This window comes from Vitis riparia, chromosome 13, assembly GCF_004353265.1.
Source record: "Vitis riparia cultivar Riparia Gloire de Montpellier isolate 1030 chromosome 13, EGFV_Vit.rip_1.0, whole genome shotgun sequence".
Lineage (NCBI taxonomy): Eukaryota > Viridiplantae > Streptophyta > Magnoliopsida > Vitales > Vitaceae > Vitis > Vitis riparia.
In genome coordinates this window covers 12,686,575-12,705,823 of record NC_048443.1, presented here as the reverse complement: position 1 = coordinate 12,705,823, position 19,249 = coordinate 12,686,575, and the positions used below count along the sequence as shown (strand labels likewise).

Here is a 19,249-nt window from a genome sequence, read left to right as displayed (position 1 = left end):
GACCTTTTGTTTTGTCAAGAGCATTCTTTTCTGGAAGTCGAAGATGTTGGTGGGTTTTTAGGGCAATCCTGAGACACAGCTGTTGGTACGCCGGTATCAACTAGGCGCCAACTATCCTTCTTTTAGGGGCTATCCTCGTCACGACACAAAGAGACGAGTCTTTGCCATCCCCTGCTTCTCAACCTACATTTTCAGATCATGGAGAGATGAAATTTGAAATGTCAAATGCAAGGAGGGTCCCACAAGCTTTGAATTTGACACTGCATGCAAAACATACGTAGAAGTGATTGGGAATGCATGGCCACCTTTTCCTGCATGCGCGTGCTTCTTCTCCTCTTATAGCCACTCTTCACTAACCCAATCTGATGGCCATGAGAAATTTTCCCATGTTTGGCGCTCATAAATGCAGATGCAAGAGTGCCTTTCTCACTCACACCAATTTCAATTTCACTACACTTTGTGCCTTATATTTATTTTATTGAATCTTCTATAGTAATTTTATTTTATTATGGGAGCTGTTGTACTTTATATAGAAATTATTTTTGAAAACAAAAGGTGAAAAATATACCCAAACACCACCTTAATATTTTTTTAAAATTTATTTTGAACATAATAAATGCAAATTTGATTCACCGATTAACCATCTAACCGGAAAGTGAGGCTTAAAAAACTGGAATAGAACTCAGACTGAACCCATCTTAATTCTAACAAATCGTCCGTCTGAAATCTGAATGAATCCAAGTCATTTGGTTGTTGTTGTCAACCTTAGGAATAGGAATGGGAATAGGTAGTGCCAATGTAAAACCCTCACCAAGAAACAGGGCATGCCAATACTATTATTGACTGAAAAACCTAAAATCAACAAACTCACCAATCATCGATGGTGATGATACTCGACTGAAAAGCCAAGAAAGCAAGAATGATGGAGGGTGGTGGCAGACAGACAGACAGAGGGAGTCATTCAACTTGGAATTCTCTGAATAATGAAACCATTACAAGAATGGAACTGTGTACTAATGTGACCAATTATTACAAAAAGAAACGGGTCTTCAAAATCCATACTAGTTTGTATGCATGTGAAATCAATCCTCTGAACAGCTGAATGAGGAAGTATCAAGATTTCCCATGTCCTCGTATTTAGATTTCTTAAAGGACAGCTTACCATGACTTGGTAGATACATTTTAGGTTTTGGGCTTCTTCTAGTGTTGGATTAAGTTTCTGATTTCTTCCGTACTCTTTCACAAAACCGGAAAAAAGGAAACTATGGCGGGCCTAGTCTTTGTCATCTGTTAATGAAGCAAAGAAGAAAGGCCTGAATTTGTAGCCACCATGGTAAAACTTTGGAATTCCACCCAATGGAGACGCAAGGCATGGAGAAAAGCACCAAGTGTCTCCATCATGAGCAGTATGAAGACAGTAGCAAAGGCAAAAACTGCTAAGCCCCACCATCCGGATGACAATGTTATTATACCTGTAATAGCCATCAAAAAGTGATCTTATTACTCAAAGATACATACTTTTCAATCAAGTATATCACCAGAGAGTGCATGTGTTTCTTCCCCTTTTAGTTATTGAAACTAAAAGATAACAGAGTTAAATAGATCCCAAACACAATAGGGAAGATTGTTCTGCTTTTCCTTCTGTTCACGAACACGAGAGCATACTCAATCATGGGGCAATACCCAACAAACAAGAATAAACATGGGTATAGCAGTCCCAACCACATCAGCCATCAGCAAGTCCCCAATGCAACTAGGGAATTCCAATAACATGAGAGTTAATTTGCTATTGAGCAACTAACTGCAATTAAGGAATTTCAGAGCTTTACCATTAAATAGAATGAAACATTTTATTCCAAGTACAAGGCCCCTTGGAAATTTTGGGACAATGAAGTTGGGCCTGCTCATGATCATGCTTCCCTAAGAAATGGTCTGAGTAGCTGAATTACGTAGAAAAAGGAAAATGACAACAAAGTGATGTTTACAGCAAAAATCAGTTTGTCATTGCTCTTTCAGTTAATGGGTGAGCGAGTGTGCAAGTCATATTCAAGGAGAATTTCAATAGGTACTTCCTTTTCTTCTCTTTAATAGAAACAAACTCATTACCTTCTTTCTACTTAATATTACAATGCAATAAAATCATTATTTCTGATTAGAAAAAAAAAAAAAACTAAAAACTCGAAGATCTATCAAGGAATGAAAGAATTTTTTTTTTTTAAACCTAAATTACATTATCAAGGATATTTACGTAATTTTGGAATTTTTGTGTCAAAATTGGTTAGTAATTGATATTAATTTTTATTCAGAATTTGGGAAGTTTTCTAATTCTTAAAAGTTCTTCTAAACTCTCTATTTTCTAAAATAATCTTTTTATTCTCAAGCTTCTAGTTTGAGTCCTTAGAATTTAGAAGTCCTTTTTATTAGAAACTATATTATAAGAATTTTTTATAAAGTAAGTTGTTATTTTTAAAAAAAAAAATTGTTGGTGAAAAATTTGGTAGTTTTAGAAATGTATAAGAGTCTTAATACAAAGAGATAAGGAGAAAGGGGATTCCCTTGTCTCAACCCCCTGGAGTTGTTAAAGAAGCTTGCCGGTGTGCCATTCACTAGCACTGAGAAAGAAGTTGTAGAGATACACCACTTAACCTACCTTACCCATTTTTCTCCAAACCCCATTTTCCTCAACACCTGGAGCAAAAAAATCCCATTTTAAATGGTCGTAAGCCTTCTCTATATCAAGTTTACACATCACCCCACATTCATTACTTTTCAATAGAAAATCTACGGCCTCGTTAGCTATTAGCACTGCATCTAGAATCTGCCTCCCCTCAACAAAAGCATTTTGAGACGAGGATACCACCTTGCCCATCACTTGCTTCAACCTATTAGCTAACACCTTTGCTAACAGTTTGTACAACCCTCCCACCAAACTGGTAGGCATGTAATCTCTCAGGTCCTTAGCATCTCCTTTTTTTGGGACCAGTACCAAGAAGGTAGAGTTCAGGCTTCTTACAAACCTCCCATGCTCATGAAAATCACGAAAAAAAACCCATCACCTCCTCCTTCACCAAATCCCAACTAGACTACCAAAAGCTAAGGAGTAACCATCTGGCCTGGAGCTTTGTCCCCACTTAGGTCGAAAAGAGCCGATACAACCTCTTTAACAGAGAACGCTCTTCCCCTTCTAATCTATCAAAGACCAGCCCATCCAAACTTGGACTCCAACCACCAAGGTCCGACAACAGGTGCTGAAAATCACTAACCACAGCCCCTTGGATCTCCTTCTCTTCAACTATCCAATAACCATTAATTTTTATCTTGGTCAGATTACTCCTTCTATGACTATTTGCCATTCTGTGGAAAAAACCTGTATTCCTGTCACCTTCCTTCCTTCAACCACACTTCTCTAGATTTTTGCCTCCAGGAGATTTCCTCCATGAGAACCCATTTCTTAAATTCCTCCTTAGCCTCCTTTCTTGCCTCTCCCTCCTCCATCGATAAGGCTCTAGACCTCTCTTGAGTATCTTAGAAATTGACCTATAAATCAATCTCTTATTCACCTCCACCTTCCCAAAAACCTCCTTGTTTCAGGTTTTCAAAATACCCTTAAGAGCCTTCAACTTTGCTGCCAAAATGAAACTACTAGAACCCCTGAAATTGAGCCCTTGCCACCAGTCTTTTAAAAGGTCCTTAAACCCCTTCTCCTTCAACCACATATTCTCAAAGTGAAAAGGCAAAGGACCACTCCTCACCCCTCCCACGTCTAACAAAATAGGATAATGATCAGACACTGGTATGGAGAGAGTACTTTGCACCACCCCACTCAACCGACTTTCCCAGTCCTCAAACACCAAGAAACGATCCAAAACTTTGGATCCTTTTTGGCCTGTTCCACATATCCTAAATTTTGGAGTTCAAGAATTTGATTCCTAGATATGTACCCACACCTGACACCTACATCTGAGTCCAAGAAGTGGCCAAATATCCTAAAATTTTTCATGAGTGTTAAGGAAAATGCAGTACAGGTAGTAGTTTAGAGTCTAAACATCAAGCGAGAAACCAATTAATAAATATGTGAACTAGAAGTGATAAAAATAAAATAAAAAATCTGACAACTAAACTCACCTCCATGCAAGGACTTTCTCATAGAACACGGTTGACAATTCCGAGTGGACGAAGCTGCAACAACAGTAGGAGATGTCAACTAAACTATAATAATATAAACAGATGGAAATTTGACTATAATGAGAGGGAAACTATGGCCGTACCTTAAAGCCTAAAGTTGTAGGTAAGATGCCGTATTTGAAACTGCACCCAGGATAAATTCAATGGAATGTATCATTTGATGCACACATATCTCACTAAAATTAAACTCCTCATGATGTTGTTGTGCAGAATCAAGTTCCACTTCAAGATCCATCTCAGAGGTGTTAAGTATCCCATAGGGACGACCTTGAAACCCCTAGAAAATATTTTCATGAAAGAAGAAAAAAAAATTAACAACCAGTTCTAAGCCATCAACCAATTGTCCGATGTTCATGGCCACTGTTAAGAGATAGATGACTAGCATAAATGATTACAATAGATTTTCAGTCCATATTCGCTGAAGGATCACAAATATTCATCATTTTTTTTTTTAAGATAAAAAGGCAATATTCAAAACAAGTTTCCTGACTAGATGGATTCTAATGGTTTTTTGGATGATTGAATGCCATTGATCCTTATCTGGAGCAAATTGTGCTTAAAATAGTGAAAGGTCAGAACAAACCAAATGCTATATTTACACTATTTTATACTCGAGAAAATCTTCAGGTAAGTCTAAAAATATCGGAAAATTGCCTAAATCATATGCTAAACAGTCATAGAAGAACAAAAAGCATCCAAAAAATTTATGAAGCTAATGAAATGGATGAAACTGAAGTCTCCAGATCTAAGTATTTTATACAGAACACCTGATTTTAAAAAGTCTCATCATTTGATAAAACAATTATTACATACATTGATATCTAGATACAAAGATACATAGATATGCACAACAATCATGAGATAACCATCGATGCAATGCAACTTCAAACACATCACTCCTATCAAATACAAGGAAATAAGGAACTTTCAAGTTTCAACAATTCAAAACCACTCTACCTCTCTTACATGTAACCCTTTTAGAAGCTGGAGGTTGTAGAAAAATCTAACAATAGGTTTCTCAAAGAACCAAAGATGAAGAGGAATATCACTTAGACACTCTCGGTTGAACTGGAAAACTTTTAAGGATACAGCAAAATGAATAGAGAAATAGTAAACATAAATTATGATTTAAGAAAACTACAATTTAGACATTCAAATTAGCAAATTCAAGAAAGAAACAATGTGATGCAAAATAAGACACATGGTACCTCTAAATGAATCTTCTTAAAAAAGAAAAGTACAATTGTAGATTGTTGAGAGAGAGAGAAAGAAGAAAGACCTTAATTCTCATTAATGTAATGATCTACTTACAATTGAGTAATATATATATATACAAGGCTAAGAGTCCTAACTACCATACATGTGTCCTACCATATATGTGTCCTATATTAACAAGGAAAGGTTATACACTATAAATACATTATATTCAACACTCTCCCTCAAGCTGGAGCATATACGTCATATGCACCAAGCTTGTTACAAATATATTTAATCTTAGGACCTCTGAGAGATTTAGTGAAGATGTCAGCTAGTTGATCATTTGAATTAACAAAACTTGTAGCAACACATCCTGATGCGATCTTCTCTCTAATGAAATGACAGTCAACTTCAATATGTTTGGTCCTTTCATGAAAGACTTGGATTGGATGCAATATGTAATGTGGTCTGGTTATCACATATGAGTTTCATCTGTTCATCCTTTCCAAATCTCAACTCTCGAAGAAGATGTCTCAACCATATGAGTTCACATGTTGCCAAAGCCATAGCTCGATACTCGGCTTCAGCGCTAGATCTGACCACTACATCTTGTTTCTTACTCTTCCAAGATATTAGATTACCTCCAATAAAAACACAGTACCCTGAAGTGGAACGTCTATCTGTGGGTGAGCCAGCCCAATCTGCATCTGTGTAACCAACAACCTGAGTATGACCTCTGTTCTCGTACAACACACCTTGACCTGGTGTACTTTTGATATATCGAAGAATGCGGATTACAGCATCCCAATGGCTATCACATGGTGACTGTAGGAATTGACTAACAACACTCACAGGAAAAGAAATGTCTGGACGAGTAATGGTAAGATAGTTCAATTTACCTACGAGCCGTCGATATCTCCCGAGGTCTCCTAAAGGCTCCCCCTGTCCTAGTACAAGTTTGACATTCGGATCCATAGGTGTGTCTACCGGTTTACAGTCTAACATACCGGTTTCTTCCAGGATGTCTAAAGCATACTTCCTTTGGGAAAGGACCACAGCAGAACTGGATTGAGCTATCTCAATTCCCAAGAAATACTTGAGTTTCCCCAAGTCTTTGGTCTGAAAGTGGGTAAAAAGGTGTTGCTTTAGTTTCTGAATACCATCCTGATCACTGCCTGTAATGACGATGTCGTCCACATAAACAACCAGATAAATACACTGCCCCAAAGAGTTATGATGATAGAAAACTGAATGGTCTGCTATACTGCGAAGCATGCCAAACTCTTGAACAACAGAACTAAAACGGCCAAACCATGCTCGAGGAGATTGTTTCAAGCCATATAGAGAACGGCGTAACCTGCATACTAAACCAGACTCCCCCTGAGCAACAAAACCAGGAGGTTGCTCCATATAAACTTCCTCGGCAAGATCACCATGAAGGAAGACATTTTTAATATCCAATTGATAAAGAGGCCAAGAACAGATGGCAACCATGGAGAGAAGCAGACGGATAGAAGCAATCTTGGCAACCGGAGAGAATGTGTCACCATAATCAGAACCATAAACATGAGTATAGCCTTTAGCAACTAAGCGGGCCTTAAGGCGATCAACCTGACCATCAGGACCAACCTTAACTGCGTAGACCCAACGACAGCCAACGGTAGATTTACCCGAGGGTAAAACAACAAGATCCCAAGTGCCATTAGAGTGCAGAGCAGCCATTTCATCCACCATTGCCTGTCGCCAGCCTGGATGGGAAAGAGCTTCATAGGTGCTCTTTGGAAGAGAAACAGAGGATATAGCAGAAACAAAAGCAGAATAGGGTGAAGATAATCGATGATAACTCAAAAAATTGTAAATGGGATGAAGATTACGAGTAAAGCGAGTACCTTTCCGAACAGCAATGGGTAAGTCATTAGGAGAAGGCAGAGCCGGGGTAGGTGAAGCCGAAGGGATAGGAAGTGAGTCAGCAGGTGCCTCAGCAAAAGGGAGAGGAGCAACGACACGAGGGCGACGATGATAAACCTGAAGTGGTCGAGGAAGCATAGCATCAGGTGGGGAGACAATGGGAATAGGCAAGACTTCAGAAACAGGAAGAGACTCAGAAGTGGTGGAAAAGAATGGTGAGTCATCAAAGAAGGTGACATCAGCGGAGATAAAGTATCGATGAGTCTCAAGGGAATAACAACGATAACCCTTCTGAAGTCTGGAGTATCCCAAGAAGAGACACTTCATGGCTTTGGCGGAAAGCTTGTCCTGTCCAGGAGTGAGAATATGAACAAAGCAAGTACAACCAAAGACACGAGGAGGAAGGAAATAAAGTGGTTGGTCAGGGAAGAGAAGGGAGTGAAGAATCTGATCATGTAAGACAGAGGAGGGCATACGATTAATCAAATAACAAGCGATAAGAACAGCGTCCCCCCAAAAACGAAAAGGAACATTACTATGGAGGAGGAGAGTACGAGCTGTCTCAACAAGATGTCGATTCTTGCGTTCAGCCACCCCATTTTGTTGAGGAGTATGAGCACAAGAAGACTGATGAAGAATCCCATAATGAGACATAAACGAAGTAAATGGGGCTGAAAAATATTCCCTGGCATTATCACTGCGTAACACACGAATAGAAATATTGAACTGGGTTTGGATTTCAGCATAAAATTTCTGGAAAATAGAGAATAACTCAGCTCGATTTTTCATTAAAAATAACCAAGTACATCGAGAATAGTCATCAATGAAAGTGACAAAATACTGAAATCCTAAAATAGACGCAGTCCAACAAGGACCCCAAACATCAGTGTGGACAAGCTCAAAAGGAGACTTTGCCCGATTATTCAAACGCTTTGAGAACGAGACACGAGTATGTTTCCCAAGCTAACATGACTCACACGGAAGCGACGATAAAGTGGAAAAACGAGGGACCATCTTCTGGAACTTGGAGAGACTAGGGTGGCCCAGACGATTGTGAATGAGGAAATGAGCATCAGTGGAAATGCAAACTGCAGGAGATGAATCCGAGGTGAGGTGATAGAGGCCTTGAGACTCACGTCCTATGCCAATCGTCTTCCCCGTACTCCGGTCCTACAAGGTCACAAATTTATCAGAAAATGTAATAGAGCAATTAAGAGTACGAGTGATTTTGCTGATGGAAATAAGATTAAAAGGACATTCAGGAATATAAAGGACAGAAGTGAGAGGTAGAGAAGGCAGAGGAAAGGCCAAACCAATACCTTTAGCCACAGTTTGAGAACCATTAGCTAAGGTAACAGTAGGTAAAGCAGAGGTGGTAGTAATAGAGGAGAAAAGATCCTTATTACCAGATAAGTGATCAGAAGCTCCAGAATCTAGAATTCAGGGTCCAAGAGAAGATGTGTGGGTAAGGCAAGCAGAGGCATTACCAGGCTGGGCAACAGAGGCAACAGAAGCCTGAGATGCGGAAGAGCTCGGAGGCTGAGGCAGCGGAGAATCAGAGGACTGGGCCACATGGGTAGTGCGAGGAGGTCGTCCATGTAACTGATAGCAACGATCGCGAGTGTGGCCAAGTTTATTGCAATAGGTGCAATGAGGACGTTGACCTCTACCTCGGGTACCACTGCGGCCTCCTCGAGAGTTAGTTTGAGAAACTAACACAGAAGAATCTGAAGAGCTATCAAATGGCAAAGTCTGAGTGGAGGAGATACGTAGGAGGCGAGCAAACACATCATCCAAGGACGGAACTGATGAACTACCAAGAATCTGATCGCGGACAGGCTCAAGATCCGGACGGAGGCCAATAAGAGTAAGAACCATGAAAAACTTGTCAAGCTGTGTTTGTTGAGCCCTAACATCAGGAGTAAGAGGTATCACAGTCAAGAACTCCTCCTTAAGAGAGGCAATCTAGCCAATATAAGTAGATAGATCCAAGTCTTGTTGGCTGAGATGGACAATAGCAGAAGCCACCTTATAAAGACGCTGGATATCATTCGTATATAATCCTTTGGCCTGAGTCCAAAATTTAAAACAAGTTTTGTAGGCCCGAAGATGAAGAAGAATCTTGGGATCAACCGATTGCCATAATACACTACATAACTGTGCATCTATCTTCCTCCACTGTACGCGGTCAACCTCAGGGATATCTGTCTTCTATGTAATCAAGTGATCCTCATATCCTTGACCCATAAACCAAAGTTCAACAGAGGCAGACCAGGAAAGATAATTGTCACTGCCAACAATTTCTCCGAAGTAATCATAGGAGATCCACATATAACAGCGGAAAAAATGGAATTTTTAGTAGTCATATCTACTTATCTGGAGAATGAAGTATGTTTGGATCGAAGAGAGCCCTAATACGGCTTCAGATTGCGGCGTGGCACCACCGAAAAAGGGAGACGGCCTCAGATCGCAGCGTGGTACCACCAGAAAGGTAGAAGAACACTTCCCAAGGCACGTGCAGGGATTGGAGTGGAGAAAAAGTAGTCGGAGCTTCGCCGGAAAGACTGTTTGGAGGGCCGACGGAGACAAAAATCCCCAAAAGAGGTACGTGCAAGGCTCGGATGGGAGAACCAGGAAGGTAGGGAGGCTGGTCGGCGTCAAGCGAAGCTGGAGGAGGAGGCGCGTCGTCGGAAAAGGCCTCACGCGCCCTCACGCGCCGGCACGTGAAATGCAGTTGCCGGCCGGAAATTTGCGCGTGGACGGCGCGTGGATGAGCTTTTGGTGCCGGTGCCTTCACAAAAGTTGTAGATCTCCTCCAGGCGCTCCTTCTGGTATGGTCAGTGTCGGAAAAATACGTCGCCGGAAAAGTTCGCCCGCGGTGAGTGGTTTCTGTCGACGATCCGACTGACCGGAAAGTATTGGGAGATGGGGAAGGTGACCGGAATGAAACACGGTCACCGGAAGGTTTCCCGAAGTTGATGACACGGGAAACAGGAAAGAATTAGGTTTTCTTCCTTGGCTCTGATACCATGTTGAGAGAGAGAGAAAGAAGAAAGACCTTAATTCTCATTAACGTAATGATCTACTTACAATTGAGTAATATATATATATATATACAAGGCTAAGAGTCCTAACTACCATACATGTGTCCTACCATATATGTGTCCTATATTAACAAGGAAAGGTTATACACTATAAATACATTATATTCAACATAGATGTCCAATTCATTCTCTCTAGAAAGAAAAAATGTAACACAAAAAGACACCCACACTACCTCCAAATGAAGCTGCTTCAAAATAAAAGGTTTTGGAAAGGGCATCCATGGAACTGCAATAAGAGACAAGAGCAACTGTATGAGCTGCAATAATCAAGCATCAATCAACCATAAAGAAGACTAAAAACATAACAATGAAGTATATCCAGACTGCAACAATAGTCAAAAGAGTAGAAATCATACTTGGAGTGGTCTCTGGCCCCAAAACAACTGATTCTCACCAAGATTGTCAGGGGCTCAAGAACATGTAGATCATTACATGATAGAGATCAGATTGAGAACCAGTGCACCATTTTATGATAATGAGAAGCAATAGATACCCAAAAAGCCTGTTGAGAAATATCATTTGTAGCACAAACTGAAACCTGATAACAAAGCAGACAATAAGTTTCACTATTCTCTACCTCCCTTCAGATGTACAGAGTGACGGTGGGGGATGTTGAAAAGGGGGTGGGAGGAGGGGGAAGGACAAGGAACACACCTTATATCCAATGAGCTACCAAAGAAATGTGCATTCAAGTAAATACAATTCCTATGTTCATCTGGGTCACCCCAAACAAAATAGACATCTTCATTTTGAGAGAGTTTGAGAGAGTTCGAAAAAGGCAACTCTGAAGAACTTCCACACCAACTGGGATCTATGCCGAATGGGTATGGATCTTGGTATTTGATTAAACCAGTGTGTGAATTACTGATCAAAGCACCAAAATTTGATTTAGATGTATCACACAGCTAAAAAAAAAATGTAGAAACAATTCCAAAGTTCTCATTCGAGAATTGAACATAAGATCTCGTATTGGGTTTAGAAAAGGATAGGATTTTTAAGCAGGAAAAAGTAGAATGATAGCGTGCAGGAGATGACCATAACTTGTTAGAATAACAGAAATTTGGTCAAAACTATAAGAAGGATCAAGAGACAATTACATTAGAACAAGATGGATTGATCTTATTTCCTTCAAAGAAAAAAATAAAAATAAAACTAAAAACTAAGATATCTACATAACCTCTATAGAGAACTAAACAATGTATCAACACCAGTTAATCATCACTTTTGCAACAATTCAGAATCATAATGAAGAGTAGATAGATATCCAGAATCCTAATTCCATTTCCTTCCATAAAGAATCAAACCCCTAATGTAAGTCACTCAAAACAGGTTATATAGCATTAAGGCCACATTTGGTACACTGGATCAGCAGTCCAGACAGGATATATATACCCAGAGACATTATCTTCCAAGTGATATAATATCGTATGCTACTGTTTGGTTTTGGATAAAAATCAGATCCAAAAACAGAACTCATGTGTTTGATACTTTAAAAAATAAAACATATATTTCATAGATGACTTTTTATTTCCTTTTTAATAATATTAATTAAAGTATATAAAATTTTAATATTATTTTAGATAATATGATACATAAAAATATTTTCTCTAACTATTTTTGTTTTTGGATCAGAAATTTAATTTCTTGGTCTAAAATTTTTTAATCAAAAAATAAAAAGCATGAGGGGGAAAAAAAGAAAGCTTGAAGAACTAGAAGAACGGAGGAAAATAGGAGAGAAAATAAGATTTATGATGCATAGATAATATTCCATCTCCCAAGGCAATTATTAGTCGTCCCTTGTAAAAGGGACATGAAAAAAATGTAGGATAAGTTATTCCACTCACTTATATTATCCAATTAGCGATTATTAGTCCCATGTAAAAGGGACATAAAAAAAATGTATAATAAGTTATTTCATTCACTTATCTTATCCAATTATCAACCAAAAGGGGGAATAAGATCTCTATTTCGGGGCTAAGAATTATTTCAGAAAAAAGTGAGTTAATTTCAATAGGAGCAGTACCAAATATGGAGGAGTGATTTTCAGTGTTGGGCTGTCAAGTTGGGATGCTTCCCACTAAATAACTAAGACTTCCTCAAAGTGCTTCTGTTGTGGGGAAGAGAAGAAAGAAAGTATGGAAAGTGGCTGCATTGTGTATTTTTTGGACAGTTTGGAAGGAGAGATATCAGAGATGTTTTGAGGATGTAGAACAAACAGATCAAACGTTAAAATCCTTTTTTCCTATGTTTACTTTTGGACTGGGTGAGGGTAGGCTTAAATGAAGCAACAATGTTTATGGCAGACTTAATCAATCAGTCAGGTGTTTGTTTTTTTTTTTTTTCCTTTTTCTTTTTTCTTTTTTTCTGCTTTTCTTTGCTTTCATTTTGCTCTTGACTTTGGAGCTCTTGTATACAACCCATATATGTCGGTGCATCTTTTTATAGGTGCTGTCAATATATCTTTTTTGCTTGCTAATAAAACAAAAATAATAACACTGGCACTATAATCAAGTCTTCACCCATTTATTAGGTGTTGAATCCTTTAAACTTGATGAAATTGTGAGGCCATCATACTTAGCTTTCAACCAACACAAGAAGCTCCATCTGATTTTTTTTAAAACAGAAAACCATCTCATTTAACTATTGTGTCACCAATTTATTGAAGCTATTCTTGATTCTATCAATGGGCTTATGTCTAATTTTGCCTTTTTTAAAGGGATGTCCAAAAACACAGCAACAACATTCTCATATTCCAAATTTTGTCCTTATTTTTCATCATACAAATGAAACCCAAAATTATTCTATGCATTAGAATAATATCTGAAAATATAATTATTCTATGCATTTCAATAATATCCAAAACATTTTCAATAAGTTACAACAAATATCTGAAGTCCTAAAAAAACACTGAATATGCAATAGAAACATCTTCCTAATTTTCTCAACATCCACTCCTTTCCGCCCTAAAATTCTTATTGGATCTTCCCCAAATTATTCTTGATTTTTTCTAGTAACTCCCAACTCGCAAATCATTCAAGTACTGACTAAGTCTCAATATTCTTGGGAAAAAAAATATTTGGGAAACAAGGGTAACCTTTCTATCGTTTTTATCAGTCGTATTTTATTGGAAATCATATTTAAGCTCCACTCCTATTGATACAGTGACAATTTAGATACAAGACATTACAAATAAAAAAATTTCCCAATTTTGGAGGAGGAAAAACAACACTGAGATAGGAAAGAAAATCTGCTGTAATATTCTAGGAATACCAAAACAGTTCATTCCAAAGCACAATGAACTACTAAGGCAAAAGCATTCCAGTCTCAATGACAATCCTGGTAATTTGAGAATCATAATTAAGATAATAATTTTTCTTAAAGCAATTATACTGTAATGAACTGTAAAATGGAGAAGAACAATTCAAAAAACTGGAGAAAACCCACTCACTGGAATAAGAAATAATTCTAATTGCAAAATATAGTGTTTTCCCAATAGAGCACTTTCTTTTGCACCATTAAATGCTAGAATATTATAACAGAACATACCTGAGAACTAAGCTTACTTTCACGAGCTATAAGAACTAATGCTCCCAACAAAAAGCAATTCCATGACCCCAATCCCCAAACATCACGGCAAAAAGAAATGGAAATGTAATAACAGTGTAAACTGCAGGATTTGCTTCTAGCAACACTGTCAAATAAATTATTGCATTAGTATCTTGATCATTCTGACATGTATAAAACAGAGTTAACATTGTTCACCAAAAAAAACAGCTTATCCTTAAGCTTCGAATCCTCACTAGTCTACATGATTTGCATCAACAAGTAAGGTAGTACATGAAGTAGAAGTATTAAATTTGGCATTATTGCCACTAATAAACTAGAGATACTTGTGTAATCCTTACTAGAGTATGAAACAGGCTATGCACATGATTTCTCACTACAAGATCTCCCTTGATTAGGAAAACTAATGATGTTAAATGGGAATTGGAGAACCTCAATAGGTCATCATGACAGTTCTTTGTTCTTTTGATAGCTTCAGCATGATTTCAAAATGAATTATGAGGAATGAGGTAATCTAATTTGAAATCATTTTCCTTCTCAATAATAAAAAGAGAAAGGAAACTCGTTAGCAACAACAATGGCTGCTTAAACTCACCCATATGCATCAACAATTTCCTGAAATGCATTTGTGAAGTGGTTGGTTCTAAAATATGTTGGAGGTGGTTCCACAGCATCCATCACATGAAATATTATGCCCACTTGTGAATTGCTATCAAACATTGCATGTTGCAGAGCCTCCTGAATCTGTTTAACCACAGAACAATTTTACTTTTAAAACCAGTTGAGGTTTGAAAACGCTGAGAAGAAATTCAAGAGAATGACAGGAGCAACTGCAGATAGATATATTGATAGTTATATAATGGAAGATTATTTATCACAACATGAGTACAGTGAGAAAGCAAATTAAATTACCTGAGCTTTTGCAAATATTGGGCACCAGCCCTCTCCAACAAGGCACTTTTTTGTAACATCAAATTTCAACATAGTTTTCATATCATGTTAAACATGCATAGCACACTTTCATACAGACAATCATGAGTTAGTTTGAACACTCAACAAGAAGTTGATAGCTCAAGCCAATGCAATTAAAAAAGGACTAGAAGCATACAATAGCGACATTTTACCATGTTCATCCATTTCATTAGGTGGAACCTGATTGAAGAAAGTGTTTGGTTTCAGTGACGGATACCAGCATCCAAAGGGGCTTCAGATTCAGAGATGCGTGCTAAAACCTGCAACAAAAAAGTTGGACTTCCAGCCAAGAATGATTATAGGGTACTTGCAATTAGGTTACTGGGGCATTTGTCCAAAATCTTTTATATTGGAATTCCACTTCAAAAATTGTAAAGGTGAGTGTTTTGGGTGCTTCACAATCAACCCAAATATCATTGCTAAAGAGAATAGACCTTAAAGCGTTCAAGAATTGGCCTAGTGTTCTCTACAATGTGATGGATGTGAGGTTGAAATTAGGAAGTTCTTCATATTGTTTGAGATTGCACAAAAAGAAAAAAGCATTGTTTTTTAGAATTCCCGGTTTTCTAAAATATTTGCTTTGAAGACGAGAAGTTTCTAAACTATTTTTTAGAAAGTTTTCTTTTTATAAAGATCTTGCAAACAATTTTTGAAAATAAGACAATACATACCTTATATATTCTTTAAGAAGATTTGAAAAGTTTCTTCAAACGTTTTCCAAGGAAATTTAAAAAAATGTCCAAACCGTTATAGAAGGAAACTTTAAAAGTTTCCTATTTTGGTAGAACACCATTTTAGGAAGTCTTAATTCTTTAAGTTTCCCAATTTATTTGAAAGGCTTTTTGAAATAAAAAAGATTTTGAATTAAATTCCAAAACTTTTAATCAAGGAATCTTATAGCTTTTATAAACTTTATTTAAAATTGAAAATATTTTGAACCAAGCTTCGAAATTTGACTCGTTTAGGTCAGTGTTTTGAGAGTGATCATGTCTCAAAACCTAATATTTTTCTAACAGCTTTTGTTGATCAAAGAGAAATTTGATTTGAACTTATTTTTTGTTATCTTCAAACTTGCATAGCATTCATATCTTATAGTTTTCAAGACCCTAAAACGTCATTTCTCTCAAAATTTCACAATCAACCCTTGTGCAGTGTGTGCAATCTTCTCTAGAGGATCATGTTCCTCAGCATTCAAGGAAGCTTTTCTCATGTGCTCAGAGAGGAGTAATGAGTTGGATCAGTAAAGAGTGAACAGATGATTTGCAGTGTCATCAATTGGGTCAAGGTGCATAGAGTAAGCAAAGCATGAGGACGCTAAAAGGATATATGGATTGGATAGAGAGTAGGGCCACTTGCTAAAACTTTGTAATATACTTCTGAATCTTTAGTGGAGTGTTTCATGGCTATTAGGCCCATGGTCTTTCCAAATGTGATTTCCATGTAGAGAGAGAGAGAGAGAGAACAAACTAAACAGAGACAGCCATAAGGAACATAAAGTCAATACTTGATGACATGAGTTATTGGACTCTTAGTGATGAATCTGGCAAATGCATACTGCAGACTCATCCAGAAGTGAAGGAAACAAAACAGATTCATAAACGTTATGAATACTAAATGGACTCACTTGCATCTCTGGATGTTCTATGATGTTTGAATCTCTTCCATGTGCATATGTGGTTGACCAGTTAATTTAGTTAAGATATATCATCTACTACTGTCCTTGGAGTTGAATTTTTTTTTCTTAAAATATCATTTAAAGGGGTACTTTATGGTTAAAATGGATGACAAAAAGATAAAAAAAAAAAAAAAAGAATAATTCATGTGGAGAACACGTACATGTGTTACCAGAGGCATATGTGGGAGATTGAAGCTTGAGTGTACTTCCTAATTATTGTTCCAGAGGATAATGAAGAGGTGTCATTTAAATGAAAGATAGGCTATTCATATGATGAATGAAAGAACAAAACATAAGCTGAATATAATAGTTTAATCTTTTATGGCTTTCTTTTCTTTTTGGGGAAACTGATGGTGTTAATTAGTTAGAATTTCGAATATGGCACATCAACACATCCGTCAATAGTCCATAAAAGTATAGTAATACTTCTATAAGATCATAGTTACTATTTTGGTATAGAGGTTGAATCTGTAGGAACCTAGAATTTTTGACATAATAATATCATCAACAGCCTTGTTGGAAATTGGAACTCGAAGTAGCACCCTATTCTAACAATGGAATCCCAACACCAAAGTTTATTATGCTTGGACACTACAAAACTCAAGGTCAAGTTTTATAGAATTTGGAGGAAAATGATGATGAACATCTCCATAGAGAACGAGCAAATAGGGTTCATTTTATTAAGTCTTTATATTGGATTTATTCTAATCTGTCTGATAATACACCTAGCTGATAGCATTAAACTTGAGAGTTAATATTAGTCTAGGACCTAAATCCAAGTCTCAAGAATAAAGTTTAATTAATATTGGATTAACTTCACATCCACATTAATTGATAGCTAAGTTACCATAGGTGAAGTAAGCTGCTTCACTTGGATGTAACTTGCTTCTCTATGAAGCAACCTCTACTTTAGAAGGGGTACACTCTCTTGTGCACATTCTTCAAATCATATTCCTTGTTTCTTCTTGAGTTTTTTTTCTTTTTTTTTCTTTTTTTTTTTTTAGTTAACTTTGTATTCTTAACTCTGAAGACTGCTGGAAACAAAAAAATTTCTCCTGTACACACCTACTTAAACCAATTAGTTCTCTTTCCTAACTGCTTCTTGCATCAACAACTTATTATGCCAGTCATCTCAAAGGAAAAGGACATCCTGCATCAAAGTGACTAAAGCAGAAAAAATAAGAGCTTCACTACAACTTGAATCTTATCAACATGACAGATGCAGAAACAACTAGAACACTGAAGGAACAAGAAGAGATGAGAGAAAGTACAACTTAGGCATTCATTACATAGAGTTAATAAAAAATCCACATACTTTGGAGTTTGACCATTAAAAAGGGAAATAAATAAATAAAAGAAAAGAAAATACCCAATATAGTCTAAAACAATTACCTTTTTGTTTTATGTTATGTGGAGTCTCTCTATAGATTGTGTCCTACAATTCGGAGGTTAGGGACCTTAATGCAATCACACAATGTTATATTTTTTTTATAGGCAAAAGAGCAATAGATTAAAGAGCCAAGAAAGGACTACAGGAAGTACACAAGAAGTATACAAGTGTTTTTTGAATAAAAAAACAAGAAGACCCAACCCAACCAATCAATACAATCAAACATGGACAAGAACGCAACCCTAGACCCCGTTTAGTCCATTCTAAAAAGTTACACAAAAAAGAGAACTTAAGCTCTCAATATGATAACCCAACATTTTCAAAAGCCCTTCCATTTATCTCTTTCCAAATGGTTCAGAACAAACAAAGGTGACAAACATTCCATACCTTTCTTCTCTTCTCTCTCTTCTTTCTAATGAAAAGACCGTACCAACTTAGTATCATTGCTTTGACTGAGGAATACAACACCCAAACCACTCCAAACAAGGAGAAGAAGACCAACCACCATAACAAAATTGCCTTGGAACGGTGAAGGATGTGATCACAAGATTCCTCCTCGCCTTTGCACAAAAAATATCTGTTCACCAATGTCCAACCTCTCCTTTTTCAAGCTGCCTATAGTTAGAAGCCCTTTCCAAGCTGCTTCCCAAATGAAAAAAAAAAAATCCACTTTTATTGGAGCCCAAGAATTCTAAATGAGGGTTGTCAAGGAAGACTCTAAACTCCTTTGAACCATCCCATAATAGAAAGATTTAACTCAAAACTTGCCTCCCCTTGTGGTCATCCACACTACCCTGTCATCTACCTCCCCACTCTTCCATAACTAACTTTTCATTTAAAAGAATTCTAGAAAAAGTCTTTCATGCTCCTAATAATAGAGATTAAAAAATATCAAGGACCACTTCAAGAGCACTAAATATTATTTATTTTGTATACTTTTATATATGTGTGTATATGTGATAATTTATTTTGATGTAGAAAATTTTGTTTAATGTAGTTGTTCCATTCTAGAGTTTAGTAGGTTAAAGAAGATTAATTTTTTTCCCTTGGCAATCTCTCTCTTACAATTTATTTGGATTAAATTCTCTAGTTCAGAGCTTATTAGATTTTTATTTATAAAATTTATGATAAAAGAATTACATGATCTACTACCCACCTTATTATAAATTATTTAATAGAAATCTCAACAGTGCAATTAAAAGAATTATTTTTTTACAATTTTTCAATGCCAAAATTTGTTTACTTTTTATAATT

General features: G+C 37.0%; 1 protein-coding gene across 1 annotated transcript in view; it reads right to left on the bottom strand.

Annotated features, from left to right (window-relative positions):
* Window positions 1-945: 945 nt before the first annotated feature.
* LOC117929329 overlaps window positions 946-19,249 on the bottom strand; it is a 33,901-nt gene continuing 15,597 nt past the window's right edge. Inside the window, exons 7-9 of the mRNA XM_034849614.1 lie at window positions 14,554-14,702; window positions 10,568-10,620; window positions 946-1,472 (exon numbers count right to left, since the gene is read on the bottom strand). Of these exons, the coding sequence (XP_034705505.1) occupies window positions 1,291-1,472; window positions 10,568-10,620; window positions 14,554-14,702 (384 nt within the window). The 3' untranslated portion in view covers window positions 946-1,290. The remainder of the gene's footprint in view (window positions 1,473-10,567; window positions 10,621-14,553; window positions 14,703-19,249) is intronic.